The sequence below is a fragment of the Abramis brama genome, assembly GCF_963993115.1.
Source record: "Abramis brama genome assembly, chromosome: 5".
In the NCBI taxonomy this organism is placed as follows: Eukaryota; Metazoa; Chordata; class Actinopteri; order Cypriniformes; family Leuciscidae; genus Abramis; species Abramis brama.
This window is the reverse complement of record NC_139967.1, coordinates 50516066-50538719: the sequence shown is the minus strand read 5'-3', so window position 1 is coordinate 50538719 and position 22654 is coordinate 50516066. Positions and strand designations below refer to the sequence as shown.

At 45.1% G+C, this 22654-nt stretch overlaps 1 protein-coding gene across 1 annotated transcript in view; it reads left to right on the top strand.

Annotated features, from left to right (window-relative positions):
* ddx54 (DEAD (Asp-Glu-Ala-Asp) box polypeptide 54) overlaps positions 1-18570 on the top strand; it is a 30413-nt gene extending 11843 nt beyond the window's left edge. The window contains exons 7-20 of the mRNA XM_084113197.1: positions 455-550; positions 6033-6154; positions 6343-6404; positions 6989-7120; positions 8208-8418; positions 9467-9598; positions 10269-10490; positions 10772-10845; positions 11709-11894; positions 15743-15876; positions 16077-16190; positions 16286-16396; positions 16908-17002; positions 17530-18570. Of these exons, the coding sequence (XP_083969323.1) occupies positions 455-550; positions 6033-6154; positions 6343-6404; positions 6989-7120; positions 8208-8418; positions 9467-9598; positions 10269-10490; positions 10772-10845; positions 11709-11894; positions 15743-15876; positions 16077-16190; positions 16286-16396; positions 16908-17002; positions 17530-17882 (2044 nt within the window). The 3' untranslated portion in view covers positions 17883-18570. The remainder of the gene's footprint in view (positions 1-454; positions 551-6032; positions 6155-6342; positions 6405-6988; positions 7121-8207; positions 8419-9466; positions 9599-10268; positions 10491-10771; positions 10846-11708; positions 11895-15742; positions 15877-16076; positions 16191-16285; positions 16397-16907; positions 17003-17529) is intronic.
* The last annotated feature ends 4084 nt before the right edge of the window (positions 18571-22654 follow it).

Here is a 22654-nt window from a genome sequence, read left to right as displayed (position 1 = left end):
TTGTTCTCCTCATGTTCTCCTGTTGTTCTCCTGATTTTCTTCTCCTGTTGTTCTCCTGATCTCCTCCTGTTGTTCTTCTGTTGTTCTCCTGATGTTCTTCTGATCTTCTCCTGTTGTTCTCCTGATGTTCTCCTCATGTTCTCCTGTTGTTCTCCTCATGTTCTCCTGTTGTTCTCCTGATCTCCTCCTGTTGTTCTTCTGTTGTTCTCCTGATGTTCTTCTGATCTTCTTCTGTTGTTCTCCTGTTGTTCTCCTGATCTCCTCCTGTTGTTCTTCTGTTGTTCTCCTGATGTTCTTCTGATCTTCTCCTGTTGTTCTCCTCATGTTCTCCTCATGTTCTCCTGTTGTTCTCCTGATCTCCTCCTGTTGTTCTTCTGTTGTTCTCCTCATCTTCTCCTGTTGTTCTCCTGATGTTCTCCTCATCTTCTCCTGTTGTTCTCCTGATGTTCTACAGCATCATTGGGACTCCTGGGCGTCTGATGCACGTGATCCAGGAGATGAACCTGAAGCTCCAGGGTGTGGAGTATATGGTGTTTGATGAAGCCGACAGGTGAGATGTCTCCATATCAGAGTAAAGGCTCGTTCACTCCGAGAACAATAACTATGTCAGCTCCACACACACGATATCGCTCTGTTTATTATAAGCGCTGCAATTTGTTATCTGTCTCTTTAAATGCTCGTGCTCTTTAAAACAGGATGGATTCTGACTGGCTGTCAATGTTTTTATTGTTCATTAGCTTGAAAAAATCGTTCTGAAAGTGATTCCAGCGACATCGTTCCTCTGTGTCGTTAAAGTTGTGGTGTGCACTCTGTCATACTTTTTCATTTAGAATAACTTTTGTAGCAATATCGTTACAGTTATAGTCCTTGGTGTGAATGGGCCTCAAGCCTTGAGGAGTTGGATGGACGATATTTATACAACAGTTAGTTCTGGTTCTCGAATATGATTGGTTTGAGAGCCTTTTTGCTCCATGCGATATTCTACTGATATCACACGGAAACCGTTTCACAGTTTGTATCACTCCGCTTGTTTCTGCCGGATCTATATTTCTCACTGCAAGCGTCAATGGTGGAGGAGCAAACCCACTGTAACTTTACAAATAGCACTGTTACTGCGTCACGTAATGTCGTTTAATAGTTTATGCGAGAATGTAGTTGTTTAGATCTTAAATATGCGATATATATGTAAACATAGCGCCTGTTTGAAAACGTCTACTCGTGATATCACGAGTCATGACATCACACAATTTAATATAAAGATAGTAGAAACACATTCATCACACAAATTCATAGTTTTATTGAAAACAAGTCTTTCCGTCATTGACTGCCAGTCATCTTTACCCGTTACAATGATATTAAAAGACCAAATTCAGTTCATTGGTATGAACAATGTACAGGCAAGAATATAAACGCTATTTCTTGTTAAGCGTTTTCTCATAAAAAAAACATTATAAAGAAAATGCATGTTGAGTTCATATTCTGGGGTCGCCTGTTAATCTCGATAATAAACAAATCTGTAAAACAAACAGATTTACAACTTCTTGATTCTGTAGTCCTATTAAAGTATTTTTTCACAAATAAAGAAATGGTTAAAAATAAGAATAAATGGAAGTAAAAACTGTCTGTGCACTGGGAATTATAATTTCACTGGGGTTCTTAGCGCTTTCAAAATAAAAGTTCCGAACACTGTTGAAATAAGTCATGCAAACCGTCAAAATATATCACGCACACCATCAAAAAAAGTCATGCACATGGTCAAAATAAAGCCCAATCTGTACTTCTGCGTCAAACTCATGCCGTAGCTACTTCGTAGGCTGTGTGCAGCACGCGTACCCTTCAGCGTACCCTGATGTGCACCTCTCCTAAAATGTAACAACGCGTCAATTCTACGCAGACCGCAAGCGCTATGATTGGTCTGCTAGAACCGCTCCCTCGGGTTTCACATGTTCACGTTTCACCGTCAAAATAAGTCCCGCACGCCATCCAAATAAGTCCCGCACACCGTCAAAATAAAAGTCCTGCACACCGTCAAAATAAAAGTCCCGCACACCGTCAAAATAAAAGTCCCGCACGCCGTCAAAATAAGTCCCGCACACCATCTAAATAAGTCCCGCACACCATCTAAATAAGTCATGCACACCGTCAGAATAAGTCCCGCACACCATCAAAATAAAAGTCCCGCACAGTCAAAATAAGTCCCGCACACCATCAAAATAAAAGTCCCGCACACAGTCAAAATAAGTCCCGCACACCGTCAAAATAAAAGTCCTGCACACCGTCAAAATAAAAGTCCCGCACACCGTCAAAATAAAAGTCCCGCACGCCGTCAAAATAAGTCATGCACACCATCAAAATAAGTCATGCACACCATCAAAATAAGTCATGCACACCATCAAAATAAGTCCCGCACACAGTCAAAATAAGTCCCGCACACCATCAAAATAAGTCCCGCACACAGTCAAAATAAGTCCCGCACACCATCAAAATAAGTCCCGCACACCATCAAAATAAAAGTCCCGCACAGTCAAAATAAGTCCCGCACACCATCTAAATAAGTCCCGCACACCATCTAAATAAGTCATGCACACCGTCAGAATAAGTCCCGCACACCATCAAAATAAAAGTCCCGCACAGTCAAAATAAGTCCCGCACACCATCAAAATAAAAGTCCCGCACACAGTCAAAATAAGTCCCGCACACCGTCAGAATAAGTCCCGCACACCATCAAAATAAAAGTCCCGCACACAGTCAAAATAAGTCCCGCACACCATCAAAATAAGTCATGCACACCATCAAAATAAGTCATGCACACCATCAAAATAAGTCATGCACACCATCAAAATAAGTCCCGCACACAGTCAACATAAGTCCCGCACACCATCAAAATAAGTCCCGCACACAGTCAAAATAAGTCCCGCACACCATCAAAATAAGTCATGCACACCATCAAAATTAAAGTCCCGCACACAGTCAAAATAAGTCCCGCACACCATCAAAATAAGTCATGCACACAGTCAAAATAAGTCCCGCACACCATCAAAATAAGTCATGCACACCATCAAAATAAAAGTCCCGCACACAGTCAAAATAAGTCCCGCACACCATCAAAATAAGTCATGCACACAGTCAAAATAAGTCCCGCACACCATCAAAATATAAGTCCCACACACCATCAAAATAAGTCCCGCACACCATCAAAATAAGTCCCGCACACCATCAAAATAAGTCATGCACACCGTCAGAATAAGTCCCGCACACCATCAAAATAAAAGTCCCGCACACAGTCAAAATAAGTCATGCACACCGTCAGAATAAGTCCCGCACACCATCAAAATAAAAGTCCCGCACACAGTCAAAATAAGTCATGCACACCGTCAGAATAAGTCCCGCACACCATCAAAATAAAAGTCCCGCACACAGTCAAAATAAGTCCCGCACACATCAAAATAAAAGTCCCGCACACAGTCAAAATAAGTCCCGCACACCATCAAAATAAGTCATGCACACCATCAAAATAAGTCCCGCACACCATCAAAATAAGTCCCGCACACCATCAAAATAAAAGTCCCGCACACAGTCAAAATAAGTCCCGCACACCATCAAAATAAGTCATGCACACCATCAAAATAAGTCCCACACACCATCAAAATAAGTCCCGCACACCATCAAAATAAGTCATGCACACAGTCAAAATAAGTCCCGCACACCATCAAAATAAAAGTCCCGCACACAGTCAAAATAAGTCCCGCACACCATCAAAATAAAAGTCCCGCACACAGTCAAAATAAGTCCCGCACACCATCAAAATAAGTCATGCACACCGTCAGAATAAGTCCCGCACACCATCAAAATAAAAGTCCCGCACACAGTCAAAATAAGTCATGCACACAGTCAAAATAAGTCCCGCACACAGTCAAAATAAGTCCCGCACACCATCAAAATAAAAGTCCCGCACACAGTCAAAATAAGTCCCGCACACCATCAAAATAAGTCCCGCACACCGTCAGAATAAGTCCCGCACACCGTCAAAATAAGTCATGCACACCGTCAGAATAAGTCCCGCACACCATCAAAATAAGTCCCGCACACCATCAAAATAAGTCCCGCACACAGTCAAAATAAGTCCCGCACACCATCAAAATAAAAGTCCCGCACACAGTCAAAATAAGTCCCGCACACCATCAAAATAAGTCCCGCACACCGTCAGAATAAGTCCCGCACACCGTCAAAATAAGTCATGCACACCGTCAGAATAAGTCATGCACACTGTCAGAATAAGTCCCGCACACCATCAAAATAAGTCATGCACACCGTCAGAATAAGTCCCGCACACCGTCAGAATAAGTCCCGCACACCGTCAAAATAAGTCATGCACACTGTCAGAATAAGTCCCGCACACCATCAAAATAAGTCCCGCACACCATCAAAATAAGTCCCGCACACCGTCAGAATAAGTCCCGCACACCGTCAGAATAAGTCCCGCACACCGTCAAAATAAGTCATGCACACTGTCAGAATAAGTCCCGCACACCGTCAAAATAAGTCATGCACACCGTCAGAATAAGTCCCGCACACCATCAAAATAAAAGTCCCGCACACAGTCAAAATAAGTCCCGCACACCATCAAAATAAGTCCCGCACACCATCAAAATAAGTCCCGCACACCATCAAAATAAGTCCCGCACACCGTCAGAATAAGTCCCGCACACCGTCAAAATAAGTCATGCACACCGTCAGAATAAGTCCCGCACACCGTCAAAAGTCATGCACACCGTCAGAATAAGTCCCGCACACCGTCAAAATAAGTCCCGCACACCGTCAGAATAAGTCATGCACACCGTCAGAATAAGTCCCGCACACCATCAAAATAAGTCCCGCACACCATCAAAATAAAAGTCCCGCACACAGTCAAAATAAGTCCCGCACACCATCAAAATAAGTCCCGCACACCATCAAAATAAGTCCCGCACACCGTCAGAATAAGTCCCGCACACCATCAAAATAAGTCCCGCACACCATCAAAATAAAAGTCCCGCACAGTCAAAATAAGTCCCGCACACCATCAAAATAAGTCCCGCACACCATCAAAATAAGTCATGCACACCGTCAGAATAAGTCCCGCACACCATCAGAATAAGTCCCGCACACCATCAAAATAAGTCCCGCACACCATCAAAATAAGTCCCGCACACCGTCAAAAGTCATGCACACCGTCAGAATAAGTCCCGCACACCGTCAGAATAAGTCCCGCACACCGTCAGAATAAGTCCCGCACACCGTCAGAATAAGTCCCGCACACCGTCAAAATAAGTCATGCACACCGTCAGAATAAGTCCCGCACACCATCAAAATAAAAGTCCCGCACACCGTCAGAATAAGTCCCGCACACCATCAAAATAAAAGTCCCGCACACCGTCAAAATAAAAGTCCCGCACACCATCAAAATAAAAGTCCCGCACAGTCAAAATAAGTCCCGCACATCATCAAAATAAGTCATGCACAGTCAAAATAAAAGTCCCGCACACCATCAAAATAAGTCATGCACACCGTCAGAATAAGTCCCGCACACCATCAAAATAAAAGTCCCGCACACAGTCAAAATAAGTCCCGCACACCATCAAAATAAGTCCCGCACACCATCAAAATAAGTCCCGCACACCGTCAGAATAAGTCCCGCACACCATCAAAATAAAAGTCCCGCACACCGTCAAAATAAAAGTCCCGCACACCGTCAAAATAAGTCCCGCACACCATCAAAATGAGTCCCGCACATCATCAAAATAAGTCATGCACAGTCAAAATAAAAGTCCCGCACACCATCAAAATAAGTCATGCAGTCAAAATAAAAGTCCCGCACACCATCAAAATAAGTCATGCACAGTCAAAATAAAAGTCCCGCACACCGCACTTCGGCCAAACAGAAAAACATCAGATGCCGTTGATTAAAAAACATGGCTTCATATATGAGTGGAGCACTAGTGTCCAGCTGGATCTTCCCTCGTTACTCTAACAAGATGTTTCTGCTTCTCCAGGCTGTTTGAGATGGGTTTTGCAGAGCAGCTTCAGGAGATCATCAGACGTCTCCCAGACGCTCGACAGACACTGCTGTTCTCCGCCACGCTTCCCAAACTGATCGTGGAGTTCGCCAGAGCCGGTGATCAGTCTCTTACTCACTGACATCTGCACATATATGACATTATGACCTTATATATTATATAATCAGGGCCTCAACACTACACTGTGTCACGTTCTGATGATGAGTATGGTGAGATCAGTATCGTGACACACGCGTGTGTTATAGTTGAGCTCTTCTGATTTGGCTGATCTGTGTTTCCCGCACAGGCCTCACAGAACCGGTCCTCGTTCGTCTGGATGTGGACACTAAACTCAGCGACCAGCTGAAGGTGAACATTCACATTCTGTTCAAGTCCGCATTCAATATCACCCCTGTAATGTGAAATATGGGCTCTTGATTTTATTCGTGGGGTTGTTGACATCAGAGGGACAGGAAAGTTCTTTGGTGAAAGAGTATGCAAACATGCACTGAGGAATCCTTCACTATAAGACCATTAACGTGTTGAGTAAAAGAGTCAAGGGTTCGGGGGAAAATGTCTCTTCTGCTCATCAAGGCTGCATTTATTTGATCAAAAATACAGTAAAAACAGTGAAATATTATTATAATGTAAATCATCTGTTTTCTATGTGAATATATATATAGTAAAGTGTAATTTATTCCTGTGATTTTTCACAAGCTGAATTTTCAGCATCATTACTCCAGTCTTCAGTGTCACATGATCCTTCAGAAATCATTCTAATATGATGATTTGATGCTCAAGAAACATTTGATTATTATCAGTGTTGAAAACAGTTCATATTTTGTGAAAAAAAACAAACAACCTTTTTCAGGATTGTGATGAATGTAAAGTTTATTTGAAATAGAATGTTTTTAATAGCATTCCTGAGACCTCTCCTTGTTGCGTGTCGTCAGCTGTCGTTCTTCCACGTGCGCATGGACGATAAGCCGGCTCTTCTTCTGCATCTGCTGAGGACCGTGGTGAAGCCGCAGGAACAGACGGTGGTGTTCGTCGCCACCAAACATCACGTGGAGTTCCTGAAAGAGGTGCGGGAAAACTCCAGGAGTCTGTGTTGTGCTTTCATTCACCTTCTGTTTCCATCAGAAACAGCAATAAAGCCTGTGATTTCAATGTTCACTGCTACACTTTTGAGGCCGTCCACATCATCATCAGCTGTGTTTCCATCCACTGCACTTTATTTGTACCATTTTGTTTTATTAGTATGTTTTTTTATTTATCTGTTTACCTTTTTTAGAATTTAAAAGATAATATTGTTTTGATAAGTGAGATCTCTGATTGTTGTCCTTGAAAACCAAAAAAAAGTAGTTCTTGAAAAGAGTTTTAAAGTCTTGGAATTTAATTTGACAGTATCTGTACGAGCCCTGTTCACTGAGTAAACCCCTCAAACCTCAGCTGACTTTGGCTCATCGGAGGCTGTGATTGGATAACTGGAGTAACCAGCGGACCAATGGCGTCGCAGCGTCTCTAATGTTGGTTTGGTGTTTCTGAAACGCCGGAGTCGAAGTGTGTGATCAGAATGATTTGGTGTAACTCCCTCCAGAAGCGTCTCACACACACGAGTGTGTTCCCGAACGCTAGAGAACACGACAGCGTTTACTGTGTTTCGCCTGACGCTCTGAGACTCGTTTATGATGGAGGGAGAAACAGCCGATTACAAGTCACCTTCATTTATATACAACTTTTTACAATATAGAGTGTTTCACAGCAGCTTTACAGTGATAGCAGGAGATTACAGTAACAGAGATTGTTCAGGCTTTACAGCAGCTCTAGAATAAAGTTAGTTTTGATTGATTCACTTCCGTTGTAAAGATCATTAGTGATTAACTCAGGGGCCGCTAACAGAGAACAGGTTCTGGCCGCTCATCTGCACAACAACAGTGTTTGGTTCTCGAGAACACAAACTTTGAAACAGGTTCCAAGGTGCAAAAAATCGAACCCGATCCAAAGTTTTTTTTATGCGGAAAGTTTCGGAGGCAGTGTGTAAACGTGATGGACACAACGTGAGGTCGTAAATCTGTGTGCAAGGAGCTCCACTGAGATTTTGCACCAGTTTCCCAGGAAGTGCTGATTCTGTTCTCTTGGTTCTGATGTGTGTGTGTGTGTGTGTTGCAGCTCCTAAAGGAGCAGGGCGTGGAGGTCGCCTACATCTACAGCGCTCTGGACCAGACGGCCCGTAAGATCAACATCGGCCGCTTCGTCCACCGGAAGGCCATGGTTCTGCTGGTCACTGATGTGGCGGCCCGGGGCATCGACATCCCACTCCTCGACAACGTCATCAACTTCAACTTCCCGTCCAAGCCCAAACTCTTCCTGCACAGAGTCGGTGTGTGACTAAGCAGACGCTTGATCTCTAACCCCTGAACTTTAACCCCTGACCTCAACCTTTTACCCCTGAGCTTGACCTCTAAGCCCTGAACTTTAGCCCCTGACCTCGACCTTTAACCCCTGAACTTTAACGCCTGACCTCAATCTCTAACCCCTAACATTGACCTCTAACCCCTGAACTTTAACCCCTGACCTCAACCTTTTACCCCTGAGCTTGACCTCTAACCCCTGAACTTTAGCCCCTGACCTCAACCTTTTACCCCTGAGCTTGACCTCTAACCCCTGAACTTTAGCCCCTGACCTCGACCTTTAACCCCTGAACTTTAACCCCTGACCTCAATCTCTAACCCCTAACATTGACCTCTAACCCCTGAACTTTAGTCCCTGACCTCGACCTTTAACCCCTGAACTTTAACGCCTGACCTCAATCTCTAACCCCTAACATTGACCTCTAACCCCTGAACTTTAGTCCCTGACCTCAACCTTTTACCCCTAAGCTTGACCTCTAACCCCTGAACTTTAGTCCCTGACCTCGACCTTTAACCCCTGAACTTTAACGCCTGACCTCGACCTTTAACCCCTGAACTTTAACGCCTGACCTCAATCTCTAACCCCTAACATTGACCTCTAACCCCTGAACTTTAACCCCTGACCTCAACCTTTTACCCCTGAGCTTGACCTCTAACCCCTGAACTTTAGCCCCTGACCTCAACCTTTTACCCCTGAGCTTGACCTCTAACCCCTGAACTTTAGCCCCTGACCTCGACCTTTAACCCCTGAACTTTAACCCCTGACCTCAATCTCTAACCCCTAACATTGACCTCTAACCCCTGAACTTTAGTCCCTGACCTCGACCTTTAACCCCTGAACTTTAACGCCTGACCTCAATCTCTAACCCCTAACATTGACCTCTAACCCCTGAACTTTAGTCCCTGACCTCGACCTTTAACCCCTGACCTTGAACTTTAACCCAGGACCTCTAACCCCTGATCTTTAACCCCATACCTCTAACCCATGTCCTTTAACCCCTGACCTCTGTGTTGCAGGTCGCGTGGCTCGCGCCGGCAGAGGCGGGACAGCGCTCAGTCTGGTGTGTTCTGATGAAGTGCCGTTCCTCTACGATCTGCATCTGTTCTTGGGTCGACCCGTACAGTTCGCCGTCCCTGAACACACACCAGGTAAACACAGGGGACTCTGTGCTGTGTGTGTGTGTGTGTGTGTGTGTGTGTGTGCGCAGGGATCGACATTAACGCTTGTCTGGGACAAGTGGATTTTTTTTTTAAGGTACAGGTGGAATAGAATTTTACTTGCCCGACCGGACAAGAAGCCTCATCCTTTCCTCGGGTCATTTTGACCCGAAACGTTTGTCGCACTTGAACCACGAATACACACATGTTTTTTTTTTATTGATTCGAGGAGTTTTGTGAAATTGAGGATTGTCTTATTCTAAATTGAGGAATTTTAAATGAAAGATAAAGCATATATTTAATAAGATTAAAGGGGGAAATGCCCTTTAACGATGCAGATGTGACAATATGCAGATTTAAATATATCAAAGCTGATAATATTGCTTCAGAATAAATTATATTTACAACACAATTTTTTTGTTTTCTGGATAAGCAACTTTTTTACTCTTGACGTAAATGACAGATTTACCAAGCACATGAAAAGGCTTAATGTGGAGCCTGGTGTGTGTGTGTGTACTATATATATATATGTGTGTGTGTACTGTATGTGTGTGTACTGTATATATGTGTGTGTACTGTATGTGTGTGTATTGTATATATGTGTGTGTGTACTGTATATATGTGTGTGTTTACTGTATACTCTCTCTGTGCCGGTCGTCAGATGCGGACGGCGTTTTCGGTCGGGTTCCTCAGAGTGTTCTGGATGATGAAGAGTCTCAGCTTCAGACGGCTCACGAGAACTCTCTGGATCTGCAGACTCTACGCCGGGTCTCTGAGAACGCATACAAGCAGTACCTGAAGTCCCGACCCAGCCCGTCACCTGAGTCCGTCAAGCGCGTCAAGAGCGCAGACCTGTCCAAGATGGCCGTCCACCCACTGCTGGGTGAGTGTGTGTGTGTGTGTGTGTGTGTGTGTGTGAGAGAGCCCGTCACCCGAGTCCGTCAAGAGCGTCAAGAGCGCAGACCTGTCCAAGATGGCCGTCCACCCGCTGCTGGGTGAGTGTGTGTGTGTGTGTGTGAGAGAGCCCGTCAACCGAGTCCGTCAAGCGCGTCAAGAGCGCAGACCTGTCCAAGATGGCCGTCCACCCACTGCTGGGTGAGAGTGTGTGTGTGTGTGAGAGAAACTCCTGCTGAACTCTTCTCTGTCTGTGTGTGTGTGTCTCAGGTTCTGGACTGGAGCGGGTGGAACTGGACCGGCTGCTGATGGTCGACTGCATCAAGGGCTACAAGGCTAAATCTGTACGTGTCTTCCTTTATCCAGTATCGTCTCTGACGGCTCAGGGATGAACGTTCTGTCATCATTTACTCGGCTTGTGTTGTTCATAAACAGCATTACTTTCTTTCATCTTCTGACGTTTGCAGTTCAAGCCATTATTGGCTGATGTCGTTCTCCTCCGTCCGTCTCAAATCTCATTAGTGATTAGGGTTGTGTATCGTTTGAATTTTAATGATTCTGATTCTTATCGATTCCTAATTTCGCTTCCAATAAGGTAAATATATCATGAACAAAAATCCACAGGCTAAAGAACACTTGCACTAGGAACGAGGAACTGTGGTTTAAAAACACCATAGAAGAACAACTAGCCGAACTAATATAAACTTCAAGCATTATTAAAGACAATAAACACTATATAACACAAAATACACAAAATAGCAATCGTCACAAATAGACACAACTGAACAAAGAAACGATTGAAATAAACAGTGTTTTAAGATTTTCAGGTATACAGATTCAGAAACTAATCAAATGTAAAATAACACTGCACTTTATAAATAAAATACATTAAAATATAGTAATAAAAGTTATTCAGTCAGTCGAGTGAATTTTCTCCTTTTGTCTTCTGTTGTTTGATTAGTGTTATTATAGAGAGGAATATTAGTGTTATTATAGAGGGGGAATATTAGTGTTATTATAGAGACGGCAATTAGGCAAGAGAACCTTAAGAAATGAGTTTTTGCAGCACAAGTACAGATTGAGATCCTTCGTGAAGCAAATCCATTCCCTACATAGTGTTTGACTTCAGAAGACTTTGAATATAGTTCTGGTTCTGACTATCAATTCAGATGTTTATTGGTCGAGCTGCACGTTCTTGTTTCCTCAGACTATTTTTGAAATCAACTCCAGCAACAAAACCAGTGCCAGCGAGGTGATGCGGGCCAAGCGATCCCGGGACAGTGCTCTGGTCCACAAGTTCTCCACAGCGCGAGCGGAGCTGATGGGCCAGGCCGCCGTCGCCGTGGTAACCAGGACAGAACCGCGACCCGACGAGGACGAAGACGAGATTCAGGTGAGCTTCGAACACACTGACTGCAGCAGCTGATCTCTGTGTGTGTGATATCTCTGTGTGTGTGATATCTCTGTGTGTGTGATATCTCTGTGTGTGTGATATCTCTGTGTCTGATATTTCTGTGTGTCTGATATTTCTGTGTGTGTGATATCTCTGTGTGTGTGATATCTCTGTGTGTGTGATATCTCTGTGTGTGTGATATCTCTGTGTGTGTGATATCTCTGTGTGTGTGATATCTCTGTGTGTGTGATATCTCTGTGTGTGATATCTCTGTGTGTGATATCTCTGTGTGTGATATCTCTGTGTGTGATATCTCTGTGTCTGATATTTCTGTGTGTGTGATATCTCTGTGTGTGTGATATCTCTGTGTCTGATATTTCTGTGTGTGTGATATCTCTGTGTGTGTGATATCTCTGTGTGTGTGATATCTCTGTGTGTGTGATATCTCTGTGTGTGATATCTCTGTGTGTCTGATCTCTGTGTGTCTGATCTCTGTGTGTCTGATCTCTGTGTGTCTGATCTCTGTGTCTGATCTCTGTGTGTCTGATATCTGTGTGTGTGATATCTCTGTGTGTGTGATATCTCTGTGTGTGTGATATCTCTGTGTGTGATATCTCTGTGTGTCTGATCTCTGTGTGTCTGATCTCTGTGTGTCTGATCTCTGTGTGTCTGATCTCTGTGTCTGATCTCTGTGTGTCTGATATCTGTGTGTCTGATATCTGTGTGTCTGATATCTGTGTGTCTGATCTCTGTGTGTCTGATCTCTGCTGTGTGTCTGATCTCTGTGTGTCCGATATCTCTGTGTGATCTCTGTGTGTGTGATCTCTGTGTCTGATATCTCTGTGTGTCTGATATCTCTGTGTGTCCGATCTCTGTGTGTCCGATCTCTGTGTGTCTGATCTCTGTGTGTCTGATCTCTGTGTGTCTGATCTCTGTGTGTCTGATCTCTGTGTGTCTGATCTCTGTGTGTCTGATCTCTGTGTGTCTGATATCTCTGTGTGTCCGATCTCTGTGTGTCTGATCTCTGTGTGTCTGATCTCTGTGTGTCTGATCTCTGTGTGTCTGATCTCTGTGTGTGTGATCTCTGTGTGTGTGATCTCTGTGTGTCTGATCTCTGTGTGTCTGATCTCTGTGTGTCTGATCTCTGTGTGTCTGATCTCTGTGTGTCTGATATCTCTGTGTGTCTGATATCTCTGTGTGTCTGATCTCTGTGTGTCTGATCTCTGTGTGTCCGATATCTCTGTGTGTCTGATCTCTGTGTCTGTGATCTCTGTGTGTGTGTGATCTCTGTGTGTGTGATCTCTGTGTCTGATATCTCTGTGTCTGATATCTCTGTGTGTCTGATATCTCTGTGTGTCTGATATCTCTGTGTGTCTGATATCTCTGTGTGTCTGATCTCTGTGTGTCTGATCTCTGTGTCTGTGATCTCTGTGTGTGTGTGATCTCTGTGTGTGTGATCTCTGTGTGTGTGTGATCTCTGTGTGTGTGTGATCTCTGTGTGTGTGATCTCTGTGTGTGTGATCTCTGTGTGTGTGATCTCTGTGTGTGTGTGTGATCTCTGTGTGTGTGTGATCTCTGTGTGTGTGTGATCTCTGCGTGTGTGATCTCTGTGTGTGTGTGATCTCTGCGTGTCTGATCTCTGCGTGTCTGATCTCTGCGTGTCTGACATCTCTGCGTGTCTGATCTCTCTGCGTGTCTGATCTCTCTGCGTGTCTGATCTCTGTTGTTTGTGTGATCTCTGTGTGTGTGTGATCTCTGTGTGTGTGTGATCTCTGCGTGTCTGACATCTCTGCGTGTCTGACATCTCTGCGTGTCTGATCTCTCTGCGTGTCTGAGATCTCTGCGTGTCTGAGATCTCTGCGTGTCTGATCTCTGCGTGTCTGAGATCTCTGCGTGTCTGTGATCTCTGCGTGTCTGATCTCTCTGCGTGTCTGATCTCTGTTGTTTGTGTGATCTCTGTGTGTGTGTGATCTCTGCGTGTCTGATCTCTGCGTGTCTGACATCTCTGCGTGTCTGATCTCTCTGCGTGTCTGATCTCTCTGCGTGTCTGATCTCTCTGCGTGTCTGATCTCTCTGCGTGTCTGATCTCTGTTGTTTGTGTGATCTCTGTGTGTGTGTGATCTCTGCGTGTGTGTGATCTCTGCGTGTGTGTGATCTCTGCGTGTCTGACATCTCTGCGTGTCTGATCTCTCTGCGTGTCTGATCTCTGCGTGTCTGAGATCTCTGCGTGTCTGATCTCTGCGTGTCTGAGATCTCTGCGTGTCTGAGATCTCTGCGTGTCTGAGATCTCTGCGTGTCTGATCTCTCTGCGTGTCTGATCTCTCTGCGTGTCTGAGATCTCTGCGTGTCTGAGATCTCTGCGTGTCTGAGATCTCTGCGTGTCTGAGATCTCTGCGTGTCTGATCTCTCTGCGTGTCTGATCTCTCTGCGTGTCTGACATCTCTGCGGGTCTGACCTCTCTGCGTGTCTGACATCTCTGCGTGTCTGACATCTCTGCGTGTCTGATCTCTCTGCGTGTCTGATCTCTCTGCGTGTCTGATCTCTCTGCGTGTCTGACATCTCTGCGGGTCTGACCTCTCTGCGTGTCTGACATCTCTGCGTGTCTGATATCTCTGCGTGTCTGACCTCTCTGCGTGTCTGACATCTCTGCGTGTCTGACATCTCTGCGTGTCTGACATCTCTGCGTGTCTGATATCTCTGCGTGTCTGACCTCTCTGCGTGTCTGATCTCTCTGCGTGTCTGACATCTCTGCGTGTCTGACATCTCTGCGTGTCTGATCTCTGCGTGTCTGATCTCTCTGCGTGTCTGACCTCTCTGCGTGTCTGATCTCTGCGTGTCTGACCTCTCTGCGTGTCTGATCTCTGCGTGTCTGATCTCTCTGCGTGTCTGATCTCTGCGTGTCTGAGATCTCTGCGTGTCTGATCTCTCTGCGTGTCTGATATCTCTGCGTGTCTGACCTCTCTGCGTGTCTGATCTCTCTGCGTGTCTGACATCTCTGCGTGTCTGACATCTCTGCGTGTCTGATCTCTGCGTGTCTGACATCTCTGCGTGTCTGACCTCTCTGCGTGTCTGATCTCTGCGTGTCTGACCTCTCTGCGTGTCTGATCTCTGCGTGTCTGAGATCTCTGCGTGTCTGAGATCTCTGCGTGTCTGAGATCTCTGCGTGTCTGATCTCTCTGCGTGTCTGATCTCTCTGCGTGTCTGATCTCTCTGCGTGTCTGATCTCTCTGCGTGTCTGATCTCTCTGCGTGTCTGACATCTCTGCGGGTCTGACATCTCTGCGGGTCTGACATCTCTTCGTGTCTGATCTCTCTGCGTGTCTGACCTCTCTGCGGGTCTGACCTCTCTGCGGGTCTGACATCTCTGCGGGTCTGACATCTCTGCGGGTCTGACATCTCTGCGGGTCTGACATCTCTGCGTGTCTGACCTCTCTGCGTGTCTGATCTCTCTGCGTGTCTGATCTCTCTGCGTGTCTGATCTCTCTGCGTGTCTGATCTCTGCGTGTCTGACATCTCTGCGTGTCTGACATCACTGCGTGTCTGACATCTCTGCGTGTCTGATCTCTGCGTGTCTGATCTCTGCGTGTCTGAGATCTCTGCGTGTCTGATCTCTGCGTGTCTGAGATCTCTGCGTGTCTGATCTCTCTGCGGGTCTGACATCTCTCTGCGTGTCTGACATCTCTGCTTTTCTGATATCTCTGCGTGTCTGATCTCTGCGTGTCTGATCTCTCTGCGTGTCTGATCTCTGCGTTTCTGATATCTCTGCGTGTCTGATCTCTCTGCGTGTCTGATCTCTCTGCGTGTCTGATCTCTCTGCGTGTCTGATCTCTCTGTGTGTGATCTCTGCAGACGGTGTTCTCTGAGGTGGTGGGAGGGAAGAAACGAAAGCAAGATACTGAAACCAGCAGAAAGAAAACATTACCAGGAAAAGATGAAGAATTCTACATCCCGTACAGACCCAAAGACTTCGACTCAGAGCGAGGGTATGGCTGACACCTGCTTTATTATTATTATTATTATTATTGTTATTATTATAACATTATTGTTATTATTGTTATTATTATTATTATTATTATTATTATTGTTAGTAGTAGTAGTAGTAATAGTAGTAATAGTAGTATTAGTATTAGTATTCAATGTGGTTAATTTGAAAACTGTTAAATGTGTGTGTGTGTGTATGTAGGCTGAGTCTCGGGGCAGATGCGGGCTCGTTCGAGCATCAGGCCTCCTCTGCAGTTCTGGATCTGATGGGTGACGAGAGCAACTCTTTAAATCAACACAAGAGCTTGATGAAGTGGTGAGCAGCGGCGGCTTCTACACGCGTGACCCTGTGCACACATGTTCTTATCCTGACCACACGTGTTCTTATCCTGACACGCGTGTTCTCCGCAGGGATCGCAAGAGGAAGCGTTTCGTCCGTGACACGGGTAAAGACGACAAACACAAGAAGATCAGGACAGAGAGTGGAACGGTGGTCAGCGGCAAGAAGAAGAAAAAGAACTTGTATCCTTCTGGAAAAGAGTCTTTTCGTATCGCATCGTTTTAGGGCAGTTTTACAGGAGTTCATGGTGTTAATGTCTTCATTTCTAACAGCAGGTTAGATCTGGGCGATGGGATGGTTTACATTTCAGAGACGATATAAACAATCAAGCCCAGGATTTTTGTCACGCATGAACCACGAATACACAAACAAAGAATGAATGGATTCGAGGAGTTTTGTGGTTGAAATTTTAAACCTTCCCTTGCCGGTCAATTTGATCCCTTTGGAATGAATAGAATGTGAGGAATGTTTCAGTACACAAATAAAAACCTAAAAATGCTCAAAATTCAAACTAAAAATGCTAAAACTTTACCAATTTTTTTTAATAATGTCTACATGTGTATCTGAATGCATACTGAAGTGAACTGGCTTTAGGACCCAGTGGAACAGCTCATTTGCTCCATATAGAGCTTTAAGGCCATCTATGTTAATTAAGTAATTGCGTGTCAGTTGGTTTTCCTGACTTTGGTCCAGTTATGAAGAATGGAAGAAGAAGAATAAGATGGATGACCGAGCGTCGGACTCGGATGGAGAAACTGGAGGACCGTCGAGGGGGAGGAGCTCCAGCGGTAAGAGACCAATGCTAAGTCCCAATTCCCCTACTTATACTACGCCATTAAAGTATTTAAAGCACTCTTTTTGTGAAGAAAAAGTACATACTTTTGAGTGTAGCTAAAGAGTAGGCAAGCTTTGAGACATAGTACTTTGTCATCTTTAACAGACAGCTCTGTAGCTTAGTTGCGTGCTTAAACGCCCTCCATGTCTGTAGTTTTTTAACACTTTTCACTTGTGTTTGTAGTTCTAATCGAATCCTCATCCACAGCACAATGGGTTGTGGGTGATATTAGCCGTTAGCGTGTTCACGGATCTGCACTTCGGATTCTGACCGGAAAAAGTAGACCATCCGGGTATCTTCGGAATACTCATTTCAACATACTATGATTTGGGACGTACTAATTCTATTTTAGAATACTATTTAGGACAGATAGTATGCGAATTGTGACGCACCGAAAGATTGTGTTGTAAAATCATCCAGTGACATCACATGACATATGCTCTCTTGAGTACTAGTGTGTTTGTGTTGTGGTTTCTTTAGGTCGTGGAGGAAGAGGAGGAGCTTATGGCCAGTCGAGAGGAAGAGGAGGAGCTTATGGCCAGTCGAGAGGAAGAGGAGGAGCTTATGGCCAGTCGGGAGGAAGAGGAGGAGCTTATGGCCAGTCGGGAGGAAGAGGAGGAGCTCATGGCGAGAGCGGCTCGCGTGTGCGATCGGAGCTGAAGAACCGCGATCAGATCCTTAAGCTACGCAAGCGTAAAGCTAAACAGCAGTTCCTGCAGAGCGGCGGCATGAAGAAGCTGCGTGCCAAAGGAAAGCAGCGGCTACAGGAAGTGATGCGTTCTGGCTTCGGGCGCGGCGGCAACAAGAAGGGAAAGATGAGGAAGAGACTTTAATTGAGGAATCAATACGAACAATCACGCTTCCACGGAAAACAAGATGGACGTCTGGAACTCTTTTGCTTAAACGTTACATGCACATGTTTCTCTTTGTCTGCATTAAAAGAGACGTTTCGGTTCAACTATCGACAGAATGTCCATTACAACTGAAAATAATTTCCACTGCAGTTTCCTAAATTTTGTTGTTGTTGTTAAACAATTACTAAACCCGTCAGTTACAGTAAGACCTCACAGTGCAGTTGGCGCCACAACTTTATACCAGTTCACATGAGATTGGTGTGGGGCAATTCCACGCAAAACTGTCACATCCATAACGCCAACACAATGCCATTGTATTTAGTTGGCGTTATGGATGTGACATTTTTGCGCGGAATTGCCCTGTGATAGAAATGTTTACTGAACTTTTGTCTTTAGATTTCAGTGTCATGTCAGTGAACACGTGACACCAGGAGAGCCTGTGAGTTTCACATTATGTGTGACAGGTTCTCAAAACCCATTAAATTAAGAAACCCTTTAATAATTAATTTGTTTATAATTATGCTAAGGGTTTACTCTTAAAGTTGACATGAAACTGAAGTTGTGCTCGTCTTTTCTTCCCTATCGAGTCGTGTATCGGAGTGAAACACTTCTGGAACAAGAACAAATGTAAAAAAATAAAATAAAAGTTTGCTATTGGCTGATCTCATGTGAGTGACAGGTTGCCCCGCCCCTTGTCATCAGAGAAAAGAAGAGATGCTGCAAGAGGAACTTATTCTGATTCAAGATTATTAACACAATAATGACTGCACCCATAAATCATTTAGAATAAACACTGCAATATTCCATAAAAGGTAAGATCTGTTGATTTTATGGTGACTAGCAAGCAAGCGTTCAACTTCTAAATGTACATTGTACATTAAATGTACAATAGTTCCTTTATAACAGGACAATTTATTGATTGTGGTCCTATTTAAGTGGAAAAAAAGGCATTCTTCACAGACTACATACATTTCTGCACAAATAAAATGTGCAACATTTTACATTTTACCACACAATTATATGTAATATTAGCATAACACTTGCACTGGATTCAAATAATTATTAAAAAGGAAGCACAAACTGCAAAAGCAGCAGACCTTCAGGCACAGTGTCCGAATTCACTCCTTCAAGTGAACTATATCAGCGGATTAATGTAGGGAATATTGAATTAGGGTTTAAGGACGATTTCGTATACAGCTGTGTCATTTTTTTGCGCAATCTTTCGAGCGTGATTCCAGCGCGCATGCGTCACATGGATTCTTCCCGCGCAGACATTTGAATATTAACGGACGTAACGCCAGTCGCCAGTGTGTCCTGCAGTGTTGAGGAAGTGACGCGTCTTAACGCGGTGAGTCCCGCTGAACTGGTCAAGAGATTGATGATGATGATGATGATGATGATGATGGTGTAATATGAGGTGACGGCTCGTGAAATGGGAAGCTCTTAAAGTGGTTATCACTCAATAGTCCGTTTCACACAGCAATCGCGGTAAAATATCGTATAATTACCTGATTGACTTTACTGGTCATTAAATAGGCTTACACAAATTTATGCTGACATAAGCAATGGTTTTCTGGGGGTTTTTTTACCGATGTTGTGCCGAATTCGAATTCGCATCTGGTGTTGACAGACAAATTATTTGTTGCTGGAATCTTATCGCATCTCCGTACGCAAGTCGACTTATACCAAAAGAGGAACACTTGACGATGTATGATGTAGGACAGGGGTCGGCAAGTAAGTTTGGCATCGGGCCAAAAAAAAAAATTCGCCACTAGATGGCGGGCCAGAATATATTCAAAGAATGATTTAAGAAATTAATTAATAAAAAATTCAACTAGATTTGCCTGTGACAGATTGTTACATTGTCTTCTGTAACAGGCAGTGAGCTGTTACTCTGTGTTAAATCCTGCAGTAGGACAGTCATTAACAAGCCACATTTGTGTGGCGGTGTCCGGGTTTTACACTGGATATATTAATAAAGCAGTAGTACCAGTTTTGGCCCACGGGCTGCCTGTTGCTGACCCCTGATGAATGATGCCTCTCGCGGTTCAAACAAACAGGACTGGCCAACCGCGTTCGCCATTACGTTGTGCGTCAAGTGTTTCTCTTTTGGCATAAGTATATATTTTTTGGCAAAAATATATATATTTTTATTTCACTCCCATTATAAAGCTTGGAAGAGCCAGGACATTTTTTAATATAACTCCGACAGTATTCGTCTGGAAGAAGAATGTCATACACCTAGGATGACTTGAGGGTGAGTAAATCATGGGCTAATTTTCATTTTTGGGTGAACTATCCCTTAAGTCTTCTGAAGAGACACGAGCACTTTATATGATTTAATTTTATTTAAATTATTAATAAATTTTATTCACATATTAATCAATGCACATACATAGAGCACATGGTAAACGGCAAGCTGACCTTGACTGATGACCATATGTGTGACGTTTTGAAAAGTCAGAAAGTTTCATAAGTTAAGAAAGGATTGACTTGGGATCAAGGATCTTGTACTTCAAAAGTAAGACATTTGATTGGTATATATGATATGAGCCCTTTAATATTCATCTGATCCCTGGAGGAATGTTTTCCCTTCAAGAGCTCCAGCATGTGAACTATTAAAACCCTTCTGATAGCAGCTTACCCAGAGAGAGCTGCACTTCCAGCTTTCCAATCAGGGAAGAGGAGCAAGAGTCTTATCAGCATTCCCAGCTATCAGCGTTCCCAGGCCGGACACGCCGTCCTCTCCAGAAGCGCTGAGCTGCTTATCCATGTGGAGTGGAGCCATTATTAGCCTGTCAATCAGGCTCCGGGGTCATAGACGCTCCAGGGAGTGTTTCCCGTACAACGCTGTAACTCGTGGCTTCACTACTATAGTACGATGCATCGTTGAAGAAATCAACTAGCTAGTCACAACTGTTTCCCCAAACCGCAGGGCTCGACATTAAGGCTTGTCCTCTTGTCCGGGACAAGTGGATTTTTTTGTAGGACAAGTGGAAGAGAAAATTAGTTGTCCCACTGGACAAGTTAAATTTCAAACAAAATAAAATGCCATGTTACTTCACGTTATGTGCCACTCGCTCGCATAACTGCCAGATTCAAACTGTGCTTTCGCGCGTTGGCTGTCGCTCGCTCAGGTGAAACGCTCTGATTGGACGCCGTTGCTCAGGTGAAACGCACGCTCTGATTGGACGCCGTCGCTCAGGTGAAACGCTCTGATTGGACGCCGTCGCTCAGGTGAAATGCACGCTCTGATTGGACGCCGTCGCTCAGGTGAAACGCACGCTCTGATTGGACGCCGTCGCTCAGGTGAAACGTACGCTCTGATTGGACGCCGTCGCTCAGGTGAAACACTCTGATTGGACGCTGTCGCTCAGGTGAAACGTACGCTCTGATTGGACGCCGTCGCTCAGGTGAAACGCACGCTCTGATTGGACGCCGTCGCTCAGGTGAAACGTACGCTCTGATTGGACGCCGTCGCTCAGGTGAAACACTCTGATTGGACGCCGTCGCTCAGGTGAAACGTACGCTCTGATTGGACGCCGTCACTCAGGCGAAACGCTCTGATTGGACGCTGTCGCTCAGGTGAAACCCTCTGATTGGACGACGTCGCTCAGGTGAAACGCTCTGATTGGACACCATCGCTTGCTCAGGTGAAACGCTCTGATTGGACGCCGTTGCTCAGGTGAAACGCTCTGATTGGATGCCATCGCTTGCTCAGATGAAACGCTCTGATTGGACGCCATCGCTCAGGTGAAACGCTCTGATTGGACACCGTCACTCAGGCGAAACGCTCTGATTGGACGCTGTCGCTCAGGCGAAACGCTCTGATTGGACGCTGTCGCTCAGGTGAAACGCTCTGATTGGACGCCGTCGCTCAGGTGAAACGCTCTGATTGGACACCATCGCTTGCTCAGGTGAAACGCTCTGATTGGACGCCATCGCTCAGGTGAAACGCTCTGATTGGATGCAATCGCTCGCTCAGGTGAAACGCTCTGATTGGACGCCGTCGCTCAGGTGAAACGCTCTGATTGGACACCATCGCTTGCTCAGGTGAAACGCTCTGATTGGACGCCATCGCTCAGGTGAAACGCTCTGATTGGACGCCATCGCTCAGGTGAAACGCTCTGATTGGACGCCGTCACTCGCTCAGGTGAAACGCTCTGATTGGACGCCCTCGCTCAGGTGAAACGCTCTGATTGGACGCCCTCGCTCAGGTGAAACGCTCTGATTGGACGTTGTTGCTCAGGCGAAACGCTCTGATTGGACGCCGACACCGTCGCTCAGGTGAAACGCTCTGATTGGACGCCGACGCCGTCGCTCAGGTGAAACGCTCTGATTGGACGCTGACACCGTCGCTCAGGTGAAACGCTCTGATTGGACGCCGACGCCGTCGCTCAGGTGAAACGCTCTGATTGGACGCCATCGCTCGCTCAGGTGAAACGCTCTGATTGGACGCCGTCGCTCAGGTGAAACGCTCTGATTGGACGCCATCGCTCGCTCAGGTGAAACGCTCTGATTGGACGCCATCGCTCGCTCAGGTAAAACGCTCTGATTGGACGCCATCGCTTATGTGAGACGCTCTGATTGGACGTCGTAGCTCGCTCAGGTGAAACGCTCTGATTGGACGCCGTCGCTCAAGTGAAACTTTTTTGTTTTTCTGGAGTCCGATGTAATTTTTATAATAAATACTTAAATAAATACTTGTAATCAAAAGCATGTCTAATTTACTGAAATCATGAAACTTATAC